At 37.6% G+C, this 20,257-nt stretch overlaps 1 protein-coding gene across 5 annotated transcripts; it reads right to left on the reverse strand.

Annotated features, from left to right (window-relative positions):
• Nucleotides 1-477: 477 nt before the first annotated feature.
• On the reverse strand, nt 478-19,670 carry VCF2 (VCP nuclear cofactor family member 2). Of its 5 annotated transcripts, none has more exons than XM_054472953.2 (3): nt 19,217-19,670; nt 16,150-16,249; nt 478-3,693 (listed from the first exon to the last, which is right to left on the reverse strand). In XM_054472953.2, the coding sequence occupies exons 1-3, from the start codon at nt 19,234-19,236 to the stop codon at nt 3,466-3,468; spliced, it is 348 nt and encodes a 115-aa protein (XP_054328928.1). In that variant the 5' UTR covers nt 19,237-19,670; the 3' UTR covers nt 478-3,465. The 5 variants fall into 5 exon arrangements, with proteins under 5 accessions (XP_054328928.1, XP_054328927.1, XP_054328926.1 ...); XM_054472952.2 differs by having other exon boundaries at nt 16,147-16,249; nt 19,217-19,463; XM_054472951.1 differs by having other exon boundaries at nt 19,067-19,266.
• Between the last annotated feature and the right edge of the window lie 587 nt (nt 19,671-20,257).

Raw genomic sequence — 20,257 nt, forward strand, 5'->3', positions numbered from 1 at the left:
GTCCTGGCAGCCCTGGTCTTCACTATAAAAGCAGAAATACCCTGGCACTGCTGCTTGGCCACTGTGTTTCTTTTAGCAAATCATTAACCACTCTCAGTTTTCTCAGAATTGTATGTAGTCATACGGATAACTTACTGTCAGCCTCCCACTCCTCACCTATGAAATGGAGAGCCCACACCACCTACCTCAGGGGTTAATGAGTAACTCGCACAGAGTGTGGCACAGGGTGGGTTTGAATTTAAGGGCAGTTTCTTTCCCCAAGCACCACCACACCTCATTATTGGTGCAGCATTCTGCCCTTGCTTTATATTCTCATTTAAAATATATAACAGGGTCTAATTTCACCTCTTAAACTAATCTGGCTCCCTTTTTTCAAACTCCAAATTTTGAAAAAAAAAAAATCCAGAGAAGTCCTTTGTAACGCCAAAGGTTCTTGCCTTAGCCACGCCAAAGAGAGACACACAGATCAGACCGAGAGAAAAAAAGCTGTAGGCTTTATTAAGCAGAGTGACAGTACAAAGCTTCCACAGCGTGGAAGGGGTCCCGAGTGGGGTAGCCAGTGTTAGATTTTTTTATCACCTTTTAAACTCTTTAAGGCAGGAAATACGTGCGGTGGGAAGATGTTACCAGAGGGAGAAACAAAGACAATTAACATGTCTCAGATCTTGAGGAAAACCGGAATTGTAACTTAAGTTTTATCTACTTATAACCTTGCAGCGGGATGGCAAAGGAGACAGGATCTCACGGGATTTTACAAATTGTGTTTACAAGGAATTGGAATTGGGAGCATAGATAAGGTCTGCTGGTCACAGAAAAGTGGGCTTTTAACATTCCTTTTAGTTTCAGGGGAGGGGGAAGGGACAGAGGGAGAGAGGATACAGGGAAGCTTACAACAAAATTTTCACTGTTTATAGCTTTCTTGGGGAAGAAAACACAGGCACAAATTCTGATGTTAGGAATGTTTTAAGCATATATCTTCAATATTATTCATCCAGGACCAAAGTAAGTCCGGATGCAGGAAATGAGTGAGTTTCACAGCTTTCTGAGCCCCTACTCGACCCAGGAAGCCCAGCTGGAACCTCCTCTCACTTTCTACTTTCTTCTGATATTCCTTGAAAATACTTCTCCTTCATAGCAGAGATAATTAGTTTTAAACAGCTTGTTCCTTCCCTGCTGTGAAGTATTGAGTTTTATTTCAGGACCAAAGGACATAAACCAGTTTATGACATAAACAGGTTTACACAATCTGCAAAAGACAGGACAGAGATTGCATATTGTATTTACTAGGACAAGAGATTTACACTGACCACTCTGGAATAAGATTGTGCTTACTTAGTTCAACTAAGTACTGAAAAGTCTTATAGAGATTGAAAAGCCAACACTTTTTCTGTGTGTATGTAATTGCTTTATTATTATTATTATTATTTTTTTTACTTTGAAAAAATAATGCTTTGTCATGGTGATAGCTTTATCTTTCATATCTTTAAATAGGGGGAATGAATGGAAATTTGCTTTCTCAGCTGTTCAACTACACTGTGTTTTTAATAGACACTTTCTTTCAGTAGGATGCTGTGTATTTAAGCATGCAGAATTCTTCCTGGGTATTTCTGAATCCTGTTGTGTACATGTGGGTTGAAAATTCAAATATCTCATCTTCTTTAGTATTTAGTTGCTCACTTTATTGTTAGAGAAACTGGTGGCTAGGTATCCTTTCTCTATTTTCCGCCATAAAACCTTTTAGAATTCAAATTTCTTCTCACCATACATCTGGTATTGACTTTGGAAGCACTGGCCATAGAAAAAAATGTTCTTACTCAAACCATCTAATTGAGAAATAATTGACTCATGCCTACTCCCTAAGTTTGGGGCCAATGTGGTGCTGTAATTTTTTCCCCATAACACTAAAATTATACTACAAGTATCTTCCTTAAAATCCTACCCATATTCAAGGAAACAACCATGAAAACGTGTGTGTGTGTGTGTGTGTGTGTGTGTATGTATTCTTTTCCTAGGATAGTGTTCATTTTCATATGTTAATTCTGTCATTTAATAAAATCTCATTCTTCTTTCAGTAAAACTGTAACCTTACGTCTTTTCCAAACCTTGCCAATTGGCAAACACCTCTTTGTAGAGCTATCCATAGTTCTCAGATCTGCTAGTTTCCACTCTGTGGACCTCCAAATATAGTGGAAAAGATAATATGACCAGGGAGGAGAGGACTGTTAGACTCTAACGCATTTTTGTTTAAATCTAGCAACAGGTTGTACCCCTTGCATAGTCCAGGGCAGATAACCTGATGCATCCTGGTCCTTTGTTCACACAGCTCACCACTGAGGAAGCACATCTATGAATTCCCCATTCAAATTTGGTTGGCTCTTTAGTATGACTAAAACATGGGGACCCCCCCCATCTCTAAATAAATAATACGGCCTGTTTCTTCTAATGGCATCTCACCTTATTGTTTCTAAGCCATGTGAATCTTTGCAATTTTAATAATGGAAGCTAGCCCCCTAATCTCTGTGAAAGGGTCTATGTAGCATAAAGTGGACAGTTGTCCAACCCACTTCCACAATTCTTGTTACTTTAAACATCAGTTTAGTAGCTTACACTGTATTAACATTAACTCTATACATAATAGATGGAATTATGAGATCACATAATACGCTAATGTAATAAATTTTTGTTTAAGACAAAATGTTATTACATATTTCTTATCTGACAGAATTGTGCAGTGTTTCCTACTAAGTCTGAAGTGCACACTCTAGAGGATAAATGATACAGAAGGTATCTAAGTATACAAGAGCCTTAGAAACATTCTCCCTGGAAATACAAAGTGTAGAGACAGTTATTAGAGAGAGATTTTCATGTTCATAGTCTAAACTGGGTCTGATTGTTGCCATTACAACTAGAGAGCAATTTCAACAGAACATCTACCTTCTGAGGGGAGTATGGCAGTTCATTTCAGTGCAACACTGAATCTGGCTTTGCATATTTGGGAATACTAACTTATGGTTTTTTGAGTGTGGATTTTTTGTTTGTTTTTTAAATGAAAGCTACATACCTCTTTACTAGGCTATTGTATTTTTAAAAATGAAGACTTACTTGTATTTTAAAAAGATGTTTAACACAGAGTTTCTAACTGACAGATCTGGAAATCAATCTGAATTGGACATATGGCTTCAATGCACAGGAGAAGTTTCCTCATATTGCTACGTTAACATAAATTTGACACTCAACTTGAAAACTCCACGTAGAAAGAGTAAAATAAAAATAAAAATAAAAATTTCATAAACATTTCTTCACAGCCCCTTTAAAATTGCAACAGTGCAGTAAAACCCCAATTAAACAACTGCCCATTAACTTGTTACTTAAAATGTAGACTTAAAAACCAATAGACTTTTTTTGGTGTGTATGCAATTGCTTTTATAAACACAGTTTAGGTTGGAATAAGGAAGTCCTAATTCATCATGTTGGAGCTTGTCCTCGCTGCTGCAGGCTGTTGAAGTGAGCCTCCTTCAAGATCTGGTTGATATGGGAGTAAAGACCTTGGCATGGTACATACCCCTCATGCAAGAACTGGGGAATGTTTGCATCAGGTTCAGTAACAATCTGGTTTAAGTTGCCTTCTGCTCCACTTGCTCTCTCTGGGGTATTAATGCGGCTGCTGCTCCTTTCATTATCACTCCATGAAAACTGGAAGGAAAAAGAAAGGGGATTGCTATTATGCTATTACAATATTTTTCCTACTTGGCTTGGAGAATAGCAGCATAAAACTCTATAATGGGCTTAATGGTTTTTACAAAGTAGAGCCATTTAAGATAGTTCATTCTATCCTCACAACAACCCTTTAATTAAGTTGGGATTAACAGCCCCCATTTTACAGATGAGGAAACAGATCACTGCCTTGTCCAAAGTCACATAGCTACGAAGTGGCAGGGTGAGGATTCAAACATAAGCCTTCCAATTCCAAATCCCTTCACACATTCTCTACCCTTGCTTGTACGATTTATTCCAATAACTGCATCAGAGAAGTAAGTGCTCATCCTCCACCTGAAGTATCAATTAATGCTAAGGATGTAGTAGAAATAATGACCATAACAAGTAAGCTGGACTATGGGTAAAAGTTACAATGAAGCAAATAAGACACATACATTTATACATACATGGATATACACATAGATACAAATAAACAATGATTTTGTACACATATCCTGATAGTGGACATGTATGTTCTTCCTATATCAATTCAGTGCTACGTACATATCCTGAAAGGCATTTGACATACTTTTAGTTAAAGTTATATGTTACTTATTAGCATTTTATGACTAGCATTCATTGTTCTTATATACTTATGGATTTAATAGGGTGTGTATTTTCCTCTTAAGATCTTCTTTTTTTTTCATTAAACTAACATGATTCAGTGTCTTTTTTATGTTGGAGAAGCTACTCAGGGATCCCTGTAAACAGTTGTTTCCAAGAATTTCCTGCCTTCCAATGTTACAATTCCCAAAAGAAGAAGGTAATGGCAAGGACTCTTATTCAAATTACAATATTTAACAATGCTGGTATTATATTTCTTCTAAGTAAGTTTTTTCCAAAGGTAACATTAGTAAGACTTAAACCAAGAATGGTCATAGTCCATAGGTCATTTGCAGCTGTTCAACTTAGGTCACACAGTACACTGCCCACAGGTACCAAGAGACAACCTATGCTCATCTTTATCCAACCAGAAACATGTTAAAAGAACTTGTGCAGGAAAAGAGATAGAAGGGGTCAAATGAAGCCAGATGTGAGAGTTAGCAATAGCAATCAAATTGATTTAAGGATTAAATGTCAAGGCCAATTCAAAAAGAAAATTAAAAAAAAATTTTCCTAGGCCTGAGTATAAAAATATAGAACGCCCACTGTCACAAAGTAATGAAGTTATGAATATTCCAAAATTAAGTAAGCTATTACATTGGATAAGAAACCCACAGCCCACACTTTGGTTCCTCTTAGTTGGCTTTCCTTGTTTTTTTTTTTTTTTTTTGTTACAGGTACTGCCTGAAAAATAAGGTAAGAACAAGAAATCATTTCTGATGAATCAAATTTTCATCTCCAATGAGAACATATTGATTTTACACTGTAGTGCAACACTAGGGTGATGCTATGCTGTGTACATTAAAAATTCATAGGCTAGAAGGGATTTCTTTAGAATAATTATTAAGAAAAAATACATCTACCTTTAATTTGTTTCATTTTAAAAGTTTTTAAACTCAATTGTGTACAGATATAAATAGAAATGCTCATTAAGACATTTTTATACTATCAATATTTTTATTAGCTGAAAATCAGAAACAACTAAATGTTTAAAAACAAAGAAGTACTTAAATTATAGTGCATGCATTCATACAACAGAATCTCATCAGCCATTAACAATAATGATATGTCATTCTATATCAGAAGTCTTTATACTTCAGGTTCTTAGAAAAACCTAAATTTATAGGCTATAAAAATTGTTAACAGAGAAATAACTAAATGATGACATTCACAGCTTTCATCTGAGTAAACCATTTAAAAAATTAATTAGGTAAATGTAATAGAATAAATGCCTGTAAAAAAACTTGTCATATAATTTAAAATCTAAAGTTATATTAAGTTAAATAATAAATACTCATTAAAAAGGTCTGGATGATTTCTAATTTTTAAAACATTATAGGAAAATATTTTTCTAAAAAAATTTTCTTATTTAAAAGAAAATAATTTTTGTCTAATTCAAAGGTTACTTAAAAGCTATTTATGAAACAAGGTGAAAGTAACCAGTAAATAAGAACAATGTAAAGAAATGTCTCTTTCTTTACATACTATATATTTACCTCTTTATAAATATAAAGGGGTATTTTTGGCAAGAAACGTTAAAAGGAAAATAATTTTATATGAGAAAAAATCTTGTATGGTAAATTTCTGTCCTAAAATAACTGGTTATTTAAGAAAGAAAGATGTCTGGGATAAAACAGGAAGTCCAAGCATCTCATTAATGATTTGTATCAAGTTGTCTATAATTAAAGGGAAATTTTTTATAATAGTCTTTTACAGATTGGGTTTTGATTTTTTAAAAAACATATACACTAAAGAATCGGTTAGAACAACAAAATTTTCTTAAGGTATTGATTTACTCTAAATAAAATTACAATGGATTTTAATTTGTTTAACCCAATTTTCAACTTTTATTATCTTGTATTTTCAGCTTTCTCTCCCCCTTGAAAAGGCCTGAGATAATAACCCTCTCCTTCAACTCATTTTCAGCTTCTGTAATTTTTCTCCTCAGGTTCCAACTGTTTATCATAGCCTGATGCTAAAAATGTTTTATCTTAAAGGTCTAAAGAAAATGTTTTCTTCCAACATAACATTCTGTGCTCTTGGCTTTAAATTCTTCTATGAATCCGAAAATTTTCATTTATTACCCAGGAAACATTCTGCCTATGTCTAACTAATTCAAGTATCATTTTCATTAGTTTTGATTTGCAGCTTACCTAAATGGACTTTCCATAGGGAATATCAATTGTACTGCAGGAGGTTTTTTTTTTTGGTAACTGGTCTAACAAATTTTACATTTTATCAAAATAACTCCTATGCCATTGTTATTAAGTTTTAATTTGCTTAGAAAAAAACTGAAGTTAATTTTTTTTTTAAATCAAGGTTACTACATCCATGTAACTTTCTTGCTTTTAAAGTCCTTGTGCCTTTAAGTTATAGGGCGTTGACTCCTGGATATAAAAAGAACACCAAGTTTTGCTAAATCTTAAACAATGACAGCAGTTAAAGCCTTATCTTCAGACCCAGTAGAAGATGCCAATCAAAATACACTGTGTTCATAAGGCACAAGGCCAGAAATTAAAACTATTAAATTCCTCAAGGCCCAGGGACTATCATGGAAGAGGTGGGTATGTGAGATTGTAACGGCCAATTTTGAGAGATAAAATTAGTTAAGTTTCTCTATAAATTAACTATTAATATTGAAGGCACACTGATGCAAGACCAGCATCTGGGCCCCGATGTCAGAGTAACAAGGTTTTCTTGGAGCATTAACCCATTTCTTAATTAAAGAAAAATAAAGGTTATGAAAAAGTTTATTGAAATTATATGTTATGGTCAAAATGACCAAAACTTAATAAATTTGTTTGGAAAAATTTAAAAGACAGATTTAATGGGCCTCATGCTGTCTTTATTAAAGCTTATTGTTTGGGAAATTAAGTCTCCTCTCTCAAAAAAATAAAAACTTTTGTCTTTCTTTGAAATCTATCACTCGGCTAAATGAATGACTTATTTTACAATGACCTTCGATCCTATTTTGTGATATCAAGTATTTTTAACTTTTTCTAGTTGACAAACTTTCCAAAATAAAATTATAAATTTGGTCCTCATTAATCTTTTAATATTAGGTCCCCTGACATCCAAAAGAGACATATTCGGGTTATTTGATATAATACAATCATACAAGAAGTATTGTCAAATATAAAATGGCTTTAACCTTCTTTGGATTATATTTATATAAATGTGTTATTAGTATGTGTTTCAGAATTGTATGAAATTCCTGTGATTCTGATATGTCTTGGTACATGTCAGCAGTCCCTAACCTTTTTGGCACTTGGGACCGGTTTTGTGGAAGACAATTTTTCCACAGATGGGGGAAGGAAGGGATGGTTTCAGGATGAAACTGTTCCACCTCAGATCATTAGGTATTAGATTCTCATAAGGAACACACAGCCTAGATCCCTCACATGTACAGTTTACAATAGAGTTTGCGCTCCTATGAGAATCTAATGCTGCTGCTGATCTGACAGGAGGCAGAGCTCAGGCAGTATTTCTCGCTTGCCCACCACTCACCTCCTGCTGTGCGGCCTGGTTCCTAAGAGGCCCAGGGATTGGGAACCTCTGGTATATGTTATCAGTAGTAATAATGATTATGTAAAATAGTTGTAAGCCACAGAAGTAACCAAATTTCCTTGTCGATTATGTCTTTATGACTGTTCTAAGACTCTTGTCATTCACAGCTGTTTTACTTTTATCACTTTCAAAAGGTGGTTTTATAATCAGCTATAGGACTCTGACAGGTGCTCTTGAATGCAGGCTTCTGATAACTTTGGAGATTGTGATACTAGAATAGAGGAAAAACTTCCAAGACTCCCATAGAGCTAATGTGTTCATAAACATTGAGCAGAACAGGAGTTAATTACACAGATGAAACTAATGGAAAACTGAAATAATCTTTTTGTGACTTTGAAACATTGTTTGAAACTCAGAAACTTTTGTTTCTGAATTTGTAACATTGTTTCTAACTTTTGTTTCTGAGTCCAGAAAACCATTTTTCTTTGAGCTATTTTACAGCTTTTAATATTGGGTTAACTATGTTACTGTGAGAAAAATCTGAAGCATATTTCTACCTGATTTCTCCAGAATTTGAAAACTATTTACAAGTATACATAGTTTATGGTAGTGTAGTTATTTGCAAAAAATTGATAAGACTCTGTTTTCTTTTGTAACAGGACACAATTGAAGACACTGATTTTACTGAGGCTTTGATTGGAATGGCAGATCCAAACAGATTACTTTACATAATCAAAGTTGACTTATAGAGCCAATAAAATCCCCTTGAGAAAGCTGGCCTCATATATTGTCTACACAGTCTGTGTACAGGTTCCTGACCTGTGATAAGTAAAGAATGGCACTTTCTGACAGGCCCAAGGAGTCCCAGGTTATCTTGGGACCTCAGTAAGTAATTTACCCAATTAATGTGGGTATTTACAGGCACAGATAAATCCATGGCTGAGCTCAAGGCGTTGAAGTGTAATCTGAGATTCCTTATGGAATAAAGTTCCAGCAAAGCCAATTTAAAAACAAAAGAGTGTGCATGGCAAATAGTTATTCTTGCTGACTTTATACAAATACTCAGGCAAAGTATAATAAAACTAATGCTTATTTTACACATAAATTTGTCCTATGATTTGTCTTTAGTGAAAATGGGGCTTGGAGAGAGAAAAAACATGTTTCAAAATGAACTACAGTACACCGGTTGTTAGATTCTAGTCTTGCCTAATGTTTTTTAAATTTTTCTTATTTTCTAGTTTAGACTGGATTCTAAAATTTTTCCTGGCTACAAGCCTCCAAAAATAATGTTTTCATTTTTTTTCTTTCTTTCCTTTCCCTTTTTCCTGATTTGAAATCAACAAAAATTAAGCTGCGCTTTCTTAAAACCCTGTGAACTGAAGCTAGACAACTTCAGCTTCAGAAAAAAATAACAGCAACCTATTTACATACATAAAACACTTTCATACCTGCCTACTGATGTATGGACTTCAGAGTAATATGGCCTATATTGATTTTCCAGGATTGTTCCCCATCTTTTTGTTTGTTGTTTTCTTTCTCTCTTCCTCCCCCTACTTTTTTGTCATAGAACATGATACTTCACAACCTGCTAAAAATAAGGTTTCCTAATAATGTGTGACCTACCCATCTAGAAATAAACCATCTTTGCGACAAGAGATCAAACAAAATCTGAGACCAGAGATTCATTTTCTTCTAAAATGCTTTCTCCAAAAGATTTAAGAAAGAAAGTGGGGAAAATGTGAAAGGAAAATAAATCTCAGGGCCCTAAAATCATTAGGCCAAGGGAAAATTAGTGAAAAACATTTTCACTAAAGACAAAGCCAAAGGAACTACATCAGGCAAACCCACTTCCCATTGTATTCCTAAATCAGATAGCTATAAAGATTTTTTTTAAAGCGACATACCTTTCTCACAATTTGCCCACAAAGAAATTCCTTGTGGGCCTCAAGATCTTTACCCTAAAACAGTTCTGTTGAATTTTACCCTGGCAATGTAAACTGATAACTTATCTTCACAGGTGTCAGACAGAAAGTCACCCCTCTGCTCACCTGAGACAAATGCATATCTGATTACTCCCTCTACCCTATTGTTTGTATAAAAATGCAGATTCACTGAGCCAGACTAAATTGTATATTCAGTGAAAGGCAGATCAAGGACTCAAAAGATTGCAACCTCTTGTCTCTTATCTACCTATGACCTGGAAGCCCCAGCTTCAAATTGTCTCGTCTTTCCAGACTGAACCAATGTACATCATACACATATGGATTGGTGTCTTCCATCTCCCTAAAATGTATAAAAGCAAGCTATACCCCGACCACCTTGAGCACATTGTCAGGACCTCCTGAGGCTGTGTCACAGGTGCGTGCTTAACCTTGGCAAAATAAACTTTCCATATTGAGACCTGTCTCAGATATTCTGAGTTCACATATATAGAGTTGGGACTTTAAATAATTTTTTTTTTAATTTTAGTTTTGTATCTTCACTTTCTTTTTTTAAATTTTTATTTATTTATTTATTTTTTATTTTTTTGAGACGGAGTCTCGCTCTGTCACCTAGGCTGGAGTGCAGTGGCACGATCTCAGCTCACTGTAAGCTCTGCCTCCCGGGTTCATGCCATTCTCCTGCCTCAGCCTCCCGAGTAGCTGGGACTACAGGCGCATGCCGCCACACCCAGCTAATTTTTTTCTTGTATTTTTAGTAGAGATGGGGTTTCACCATGTTAGCCAGGATGGTCTTGATCTCCTGACCTTGTGATCTGCCCGCCTCGGCCTCCCAAAGTGCTGGGATTACAGGCATGAGCCACCGCGCCCGGCCTGTATCTTCACTTTCTAACTCATCTACTACAAATATATTTCTTTTGTGAAAAACAAACATTTTATTTGTAAGTAGGCAAACTAAAGAATGCTACTACAAAACCAAGTAAAATCTCCTGCTTATGGATTCAGTTACTTCTGACTTCAAAGCAAAGACTTAAAAAGCACTGTGATTCCATAACTGAGATTTTGGGAAGAGGGTTTAACCTCCTTTAGCCTAGTAAAGCGCATCTAAAAAGTCAATACACTAGCATTTTCTAGGCTAATAATGCTGTTTATTTAATAAACATAGCCTATATTATGCAACCTGGGCTTTATCACACTTACCCTGTGAATCTGTTTCATGTGAGATATCCCACTTAATGGACCGTTTGTCAGAATGATTGAGAGGAAAATTTGCCTCTTGATGGTGTATGGTTTTGACACTTGAAACTGCTATCTTAGTACAGAAGCATTAACCTTAATACACTTTATTTTATTATTTTTTTAGAGACAAGCTCTCGCTCCATCACCCAGGCTGGATTGCTGTGATGCAATTGCAGCTCACTGTGGCCTTGAACTCCTGGGCTCAAGGGATCCTCCTGCTTCAGCCTCCCAAAGTGCAAATTCTTTTATCAGAGAATAAATGAGATTTTAAGCACTTCAGTATTTGGAAAGACTCATAATATATAAAACATCTTCACCATCCTCCTAAATCCTCATACAAATGTCTTACCAGAATGCTTATCGTATCTGACAGTTACAAAGCTCATTCTTTTTTGTCTGAATTTTCAATATAGGTTTAGGGCTGATCTCTGTGCAAGGCAAATGAAGGATAGAGCCCTTGCAAATTCACACACATAGCAAAATAAAATTATATTTATGAAGACTCTAAAGTAGGGTATCTCATTATGCAAAATTCACAAAGGCACTTTACAAAAATCCTGCGGTCCAGGTCTGTGTGAAAAAGCAGGATTTAGGTTAGTTTGGGCCATAAAGAAATCTGCATACTTACCTGTAACCAAAGAAACTTTGAGGCCAGCAGGGATTTGCTATAATACATTCTGTTTCAGAATAGGCATCAAAATCACCCCTGTGGCTTTTTGACACTTTGACTCATGTGCACATGCTGGGGCCCAACCTCTGAGAGGCTGTCAAGTAGGCACAGATTGTTCTGATGCCCAAGCAGTATCTAAACAAATATTCGTATGTCTATTATACAATGTATAAGGAAGCACTTTGCCTGGGCTACTTAGGGATTCAACAGGTAATTCTTGAGCCTAATCAAGTAGCATACAGTACTCTGAGAATGACAGCATCAAGCTATTGCAATTACAAGAATGTAGCAATGAATGCTGACTGGGGAAATAGAGGAGGCTTCTTAAAATGAAATGCATCTGAGCTAGGCCTTCAAAGATACAGAGAATATTAATAGGAAGGGTGTGACAAATGGAGAGAGCAATAAGAGCACAAGCAAGCTGAAGAAGAGTTCTTGAGGAGACAAAGCCACAGATGATGTGGCTGGTATCTCCCAGAGAAGAGTTAGTGAGAGCCAAAATGTGCAAGAGAAGATATGGCTAGGTTATCAGGGGCCTTGAATGTCACTCTAAGAAGTCTGTACAAACAGGTATTTGAGCATAAGATAAATGCTCAGATCTATATTTAGGAAGAGCATTTTAATGGATTAATGAAATAGGGGGTGGATGAGACCACAAAAACCACTGGGAAATTTTGCAATGTATCAAGCAAGAGGCAATGCAAGCCTGAATTAGGACGGTGGAAATGTAAAGAAAGGGATACATTTGATACACCCAGAGGTAGAATAGAAAGGAGTCATTGAGGAAATGACAGAGACACTAAGTTGATGCCAGGCACCCAGGACAATGACTGGCAAATGGTAGGTGCTCAGTAAATATTTGTTAATGCAATTTAGGAAGTCTCAGATGTTTCCTGACATATGTTACAGCAAAGGAGTAGGGAGGGGATGGAGGAGCTAAGGTTTACTGAGCAGTTGCACAAACGGAGGTGAGAAACAAAAGGGAGTGAATGTAGATTACAGTTTGGATTTAAAAGAGAGGGAAAAGACACAGTACTTGAGAGAAAAATAAACTAGACACAAGATTAGTTACGGAGTGAAAAGAGAACCTTAGCAGGCTAATGAAGGATAAACAGAACTGAGGAGATGAGGAGGAATATTAGTTACAGAATATCTTCATAAAAACAGAGCAGAAATTCATGCATGTATTTATGATATAAAATTATATAACACTTTTTAATGATAAAAGCAGATGAACCCAGTATTTTACTTTCTTCTTTTTTCTTTTTTTTTTTTGAGAGGAAGTCTCACTCTGTCACCCAGGCTAGAGTGCTAGAGTGCAGTGGCACGATCTCGGCTCACTGCAACCTCCGCCTCCTGGGTTCAAGCGATTCTCCTGCCTTAGCCTCCCGAGTAGCTGGGACTACAGGTGCACGCCACCACACCTGGCTAATTTTTGTATTTCTTTAGTAGAGATGGGGTTTCACCATATTGGCCAGGCTAGTCTTGAACTCCTGACCTCATGATCCACCTGCCTTGGCCTCCCAAAGTGCTGGGATTACAGGCGTAAGCCACCGCGCCCGGCCCAGTATTTTACTTTCTTTCAAGCCCTAGCTTTCCTCTCAATTCCATCCCTCCATGCCTTACAGCTTTTCCTTTATGTGAACCTCCACAACAAAACATTCACTCCTAATACATAGTCTATCCCTGGAATAATAATATGATGTTTATTCAAAGGCACCTGTAGAAACTTAAGTAAAACAGATGATCCTAACCAAATCCATCAGAGGGCACTTAAAATATGTGCTCCCAAAGTTCCAAGGCATTTAAAATGACGTGTACACATTCTCTAATACTAGAAACATTGTGGAATCTTATGAACTGTAAAATACCGAATTAATTAGGTTGTTGAATTACAACCACTTTCCAAATTAGCAAGGCAATGATATTCATGTGTTAACTTCTCTGTGCTGATGGGGTAAATAATCTATGCTTTTTGTAGCTCAGTTTCCTTCATAAGATGAAGTTAGAACAGACACTGAGTTGTAAGTTATTTTCCAGCTCAAAAATTAAATTTATAACAGAATCTATACAACTATTTAAAAATCTATACAACTCATCTTGTTTCAATTCAGTAAATGGGATTTGAACAAACAAAAATGAAAAAAAAAGATTGATAGGTAATCCTCACCTGCAGAAAAACATGTGGACATATTCAATTCATTAAAACAACTGAGACTGTAAGATTCAATTGCAATATGAAAGTGCTTGGAATGTTTAGTATGCTCCATGAACACGGCTTCTTAAAATGTACAAAACAGATTAGGCCATCTTTGAAAAAGCTTGTTCCTCCATTTTGAATGTATCTTTGAGTAGAAGCTAATTTCAGAAGGTTCCCATTTTGCCATAGGGTTTAAAACCACATCTAATGACCATTATGTTGTTCAACAATGATTCCATCCCCAAAAATGCTTCCCAAAGTAGGTCTGTCTCTTAGAATGTATGTGATCAAATGTGATGAGAATGACTCCAAACTACTAAGAACCTAAGAGAAAATGTTCTTCAAAAATTTCACTGAGGCCGGGGCATGGTGGCTGATGCCTGTAATCCCAGCACTTTGGGAGGCCAAGGTGGTCGGATCACTTGAGGCCAGAGTTCGAGAACAGCCTGGCCAACATGGAAAAACCCCATCTCTACTAAAAATACGAAAACTAGCCGGCCATGGTGGTGCATGCCTGTAATCCCAGCTATTCGGGAGGCTGAGGCACGAGAATCGCTTGAACCTGGGAGGTGGGGGTGCAGTGAGCCGAGATCATGCCACTGCACCTCCAGCCTGGGTGACCCAGTGAGACTATCTCAAAAAAAAAAATGCCTCAGTTGTCATCTGAACTGATATTACTTAAAATGATAACCTGACAAGGGGAGATTTCCTATCAGTTGAAAAATAACAGGATTCATAGACCTCCAATTTTAAATGTATTTGGGGCCTCCTGGTTCTGTTTTTCTCTCATTTCTCTTATTTCTGCTGCCCCTTTGGAATTGTAGCATTAGGGCACAAAATCTTTTCCTACTCTATACAGTAGGGAAGAGAAAAAGGCAGAGACCTGCTCCAGATAAGCCACTTGTGTGTATATCTACATAATTTTCCACTCTTAATTTCTTGTACTACTCAGTAATCTGAAAGGTAAAATGAATGTTCCTGGCAAGTTAGACACACTTGTAGAGAAATGTTCGGCTCTTTGTGTTTGTACTTTCTGTAAGTCTTATATCTATGTACTAGGATTTTTACAGGGAAAGTGGTGGTGTAATTTGTAAGATGTATGGTTGAAAGAAAATATTCCTATATGTGCAAATACATCCCACAAAAATCCCCAAGCACCTAACAAAACAAATTATATAAGTTAAATCTAGTTATGTTTTACTCATCCAAGTAGCTGCCCACAATCTTGGATAATCATACCTGTGTATATGTAGGTACCAAGAAGAGGACCTGGATTGATAATCTTTTCTCATCTTGCTCAAAAAACGGAAAGGTGAGCCATACTTAGTTATTAACTAAGAGGATTAACTCAGAAAGACTTTACGAGGTTCCTTTAACACTCTACTAGTAATTATATCTCAATTAAAGCTATACTATGCTAATGAATACAAGTTATTAAAGTGAAGCACCTTGAAGTTAAAATTCAAGCTCCTTAGAATGGTGGTTACTAGAGGTTTAGAAAAGAGGAAGGGGGGATGAAAAGAAGTTGGCTAAGGGGTATAAAAATACAGTTAGATAGAAGAAATAAGTTATAGAATTCAACAGTACAGTAGGAAAATTACAGTTAACAATAATTTATTGTATATTTCAAAATAGAAGAGAAGATTTATAAGTTCCCAACACAAAGAAAAGATGTATGTTTGAGGTGATGGGTAGCCCAATTACCCTGATTTGATCATTACACATTATATACAGGTATCAAAATATCACATGCACCCCCAAAATATGTACAACTATTCTATATCAATAAAAAATTAAAAACTTCAAACTCTTTTTCTAGCACCATTAAGGTTTTGCAAAAATCATGAGACTGCCCCAAATTTTTCACTTTTTTTCACTGAGAAAGCAAGACTTGCCTTCCACCTAATAACATATCACTATGTACTAAAAAATATGTTTTCCATATAAAAATAAGGGAAGTAAGACTACTATTCCCTGCTCATATGAGGGGACAAAATTACAGGGGCTAATTCCTCCTGATTATGTTTAGCAAAGTTTTTCTGTGCTTCTTTTCCATTTTCTGTGAGATACTATATCATAATTTAAAGCTCCAGCTCAAAAGCCACTGTAATCAAGAAAGAAAACTTTTATGAAGGTTTCTTGGAATAATACATTTCTTTTCATCACGGAGCACAAATTGGATAATTTAGTGTAGGCAATGAATGAAATAGAGGCTATCTGACCACACTTGCTACCTCTGTATCTTGAGAATCCTGAAAGATAGGGTTTCTCTTATTCCTTTTGGGCTGGGTGGAATGATGGTTGCCCTCTTTACTGCCATTTCTTCTTCTTTTCCTGAAAATAAATTGCAAAGAGAGAGTTGTTAGATGAAACAACTGATCTTTTGGACGCTTAAACTGTAAAGCAGTGACAACATACATATATGAGACCTTGCCTGAAAAAATATGTCACTATTTGCTATCCCAAGATATAAAAGTCATAAGTACTCCATTACCAGGCATGAAGATAAAAAAATGTAATACAAGAACTCTAAGTAAAGTCAAGCTGTACATTTCATTTCTAGAAATAATTTTCATAACTTTAAATGACCCTTGAAAATAAAGAATATGAGGAATTTAATGCTAAGTTTTCAAAATCTACCTAATTAGTTTCATTGTTTTGACTCCATGAAGTTACAATTCCAGGGTAAGTGATTTTTAACTCCTTCAATAAGATCTTAAGACATGTGTGTCTGCCAGTGTCTACTCTTAAGTTCTTATGCCAGTGGTATAGCGACACTGAAGAGATATTTCTTGTATGCTGAATGTGGTTAGGCACTTACTGTTGCTATACCAGCTAGTATTATGACATAGTTACTCCACTAGATTGTTACCATGAGATTGTGGCTGATTACTTCCTTGAAACATTCTTTTCTCAAAATTGTTCTCAATGATTGGTAAGATTACATCTTCAGTTTCAGGTTCCTTGTCAATAAGTAATCAGATTGCAGCGTTTGACATAGTTTTCACAGCACTCTATTATTAATCAGACATTCTCCCCAGCCATCTGCTTAGAGACTTACTTTTGAGTTTTTGGTACTCCTAAGAATGGCTGAGTTTACTTATTTTTATAATTTCATTACTCTTTAATCAATTCTCATCTCTAGGAGACTGAGTACTAGTCATGTAGTGCAGTGATTTCTAACACTCTGTTAAATTAAACTGCTTTCTTTAAGAAATGATAAAGCTACACATAATAGGAAAAAAAGGAGTTCCTGTACTGGGAACAGGGGCTTTTTAACCACATCCTTCCCTGGATCTGCCTTCCTGTGCCACCCACTAACATAGCCTGACCTCTCTTCTTAAAACTGAGCAAAGAGCAGGCCCAGAGAAGCACAGTGACTCAGACAGTAAAATGAGTAAGGCTGGTAGAGCTGAGGCTGGAGGGAAAGTTCTCTTTAGCCTTGGCCCAAGGTCCTCCAGGAAAGTTTTCAGGAAGTAAAAGTTAATGAAGAACTGCATGTCCAAATCAAACAATATCTTTATGATAAAGAACTTGCCAGTATAAATGAATTCAGCTTATTTGTGTACAGTGTTTAAAAAGGCACTTTTTTTTTGCAGGAAATGTGATTTTTACCCAGATATGTGAGACATGCTAAAGCAGTTTTAGTGGGATTTGGGGAGACAAAGACCTTTGTAGTCAGATCAGGCTTGCTTCATAAATACCGTTTACTGTCAACTGTCTGTGTCCCTAATTCCAATAGCATGTTGGTAATTTGGCCCCTGAATTCATAGTTAGTGTATTTTTCTTTATATTGCAAGCTCCTCATTACGTGATCTAAATCAATGCAGCAGGCTAGGTTGACTAGCTTTTCACCACTGGAATAAATAACCATAGGATGCCTTCCAGAAAATAACCTTAGCATGCCTTTCAGAAAATAACCTTAGGATGCCTATCCTTCCAGAATCTCCGTTCTATGAATTGATCCAGGGCAGGATCTTTGTCAAAAGATAGCCAATATACTAACAGCTGATCAAAACATGGAGCAACAATAAAAGATCCACCCCATCTACCCAGGAAATTCTATGCTACATCTTACCGAAGCCTCAGTGAGATTATTATGAAATGAAAGAAAGAGCCTCAAACCTGGAAAGATCTGGGCTTTGTCCTGAGTCTGTCCAACCAGGTAAATGGCCTTTGTCAACTGAACTGGCTGAGGCCAGTAAAACAGATTTTTAAGATATCTTAATGACATAGGCAAATGCTGACTACAAAATGCCAAATAAAAAATCACGTAGAAAACTGCTGCTATATTACACTCCATTATGAAATGATTGATTATATACAAAGAAAAAATGACCGGGTGTAAATATTACTTTATTTCACAATGTTTATTGAGCATCCACTAAGTGCTAGGCACTACTCCAGGTGCCAGGATAAAAGAGTGAAACAAACACATGCCACAGCTCTGCCTTCATTAGGGAGCATGGTGATGTTTGTCTTTGATCATGGTATTTTGAGTATTTGAATATTTTGCGCTCAAGTTTTACTGAAACTTTCAACAGCTTACAATACGTTTGCATTGTTTTTAAAACAGAGTAATACTATGAAAATGATTTTTCAAAGTGTGAAGCTGAGTTTAAAAAGCGGAATGTTCATGAAACAATGTTAATCTCATTTTTTAAAATGCAACTTTACGAAAAACATCTAAGGAAATTTATCACAGAATATGATTAATGGTCACGGCTGGGTGATCGGACTGTGGATAAGATTGGCTTCCTTTATTACGCTTTAACAGTCTAACCAAGTTTTCTACCATGAGATTCAGTGACGTTTGTAATGAAAGAATACATTGATAAAGGTCCATACAACTCCAGTATCACGTGGAGAAAGATGACAAAACCAATCAGAGAAACAGAAATACTAGTTGCTAGGGTACCTAGCAGCCTCACCGAGGAAATGCCAATTTGAAAAAAAGAATGCTATTGTCCACTGACTGGGTTTTCGCGAGGGACCACATCCCCACCTCACCCCCGCCTCCAGGGCTTGTAAGGCACTGACAACCAAAGAACCAGCATTTTCTTTCAGAGAAGGCTTCGCGGCATTTTTTTTTCAAGCACGAAGGGCGGGGCAGGAGGCAAGGAGGGCCGCGCCACCGGGCAACACTGTCACCTGCAGGTCTTGAGAGCCGAGCGCCACAACCCCGGAAGAAAATACATCTCCGCTGCGTTTCCGCCCCGAGCCCCGAGATCTTGGCTGAGAAAGCAAAGCGTGATGACAGTGGGGACCAGAGCACGGCCGGAAAGGCCCCGAAGAACTTACCGTACAGGGCAGCCTCCCATAGTCCTGCCCTCGGAACCATAGCAACCGCGCAGGAAGTTCCTGCGCCGCCGGAAAAACGCAGCCCGGAGGGCGGGGCTGGCCTAGGATTGACGGGCTCTGGGCCTGCGCATCGGAGCCCGGGGAGGTCGGCGCTTGCCTCTTCTGGGTACCCCGCAGGCTTCCTTCCCTGCTGTTGGGAGCTGACGCCTGAGGGACGATCCGCTGAGGATCAGGCTCTGCTGCGCTATTGCCCGAGCCGCCCCATGTTCGAGACCTGTGCCAATCTCATGGACATTCTCCTCCCACCCAGCCAGTCTCTGAACACGCTTCTCACGTGGCACACGCCCTGTCCTTGCAGCCCTCACACCGCTGATCCTCCTCGGCTACCTCAGCGCCCCCGGGGCTGACCAGGCCGTGGCCGGCGCCTCTCCGTCCTCAGGGGGGGTCTCCTCCCGCCCACTTAAGTCTCTTCCGCCCGCGGTCATGCCCTGGGCCTCAGGAAAGACCGCGCCCCTCCACGATGTCCACTTCTTGCATCCCCCACTCTCATAACGGGCAGCACCCGATCGTGTCCTAACAGCTCCCTCTTCCAGTGCCCCAGCATCCACAGCCTTTAGCCTCAAGGAGGCCTCCTCTCCACTAACCACAACCGCGTTCCTCACCATTCACCTTCCTTAGCCAGCTTACCCAAAGCTATTAACTCTCTCCTCCCTACTCTCCTGGCAATCCCCCCCCAAGTAGACAAACAATGTACATCCTCCACAAGTGTACCTTCTCTGTCTAGTCTACTTGCAAGATCCCTCCACAAGTACCAGCACCCAATTTTCTCATGATATACACTGATATTCCCTTGAGAAAATAGAAGCAATCAGAGAAGAATTCGCACCACTTCCCAACAGCAGTGGACCTGCACTTACAATCTTGGCTGCTTCCCTGGAGGAAGTGACAGGATACTACTTGAGACCAGGCCCTTCACCTGGGTCCTATGCCCTCCATCTTCTTAAGGGATCATCCTTTGCAGTTATGCTTTCTCCTGAATTA

Source organism: Pongo pygmaeus, chromosome X (genome assembly GCF_028885625.2).
Source record: "Pongo pygmaeus isolate AG05252 chromosome X, NHGRI_mPonPyg2-v2.0_pri, whole genome shotgun sequence".
Taxonomy (NCBI): domain Eukaryota; kingdom Metazoa; phylum Chordata; class Mammalia; order Primates; family Hominidae; genus Pongo; species Pongo pygmaeus.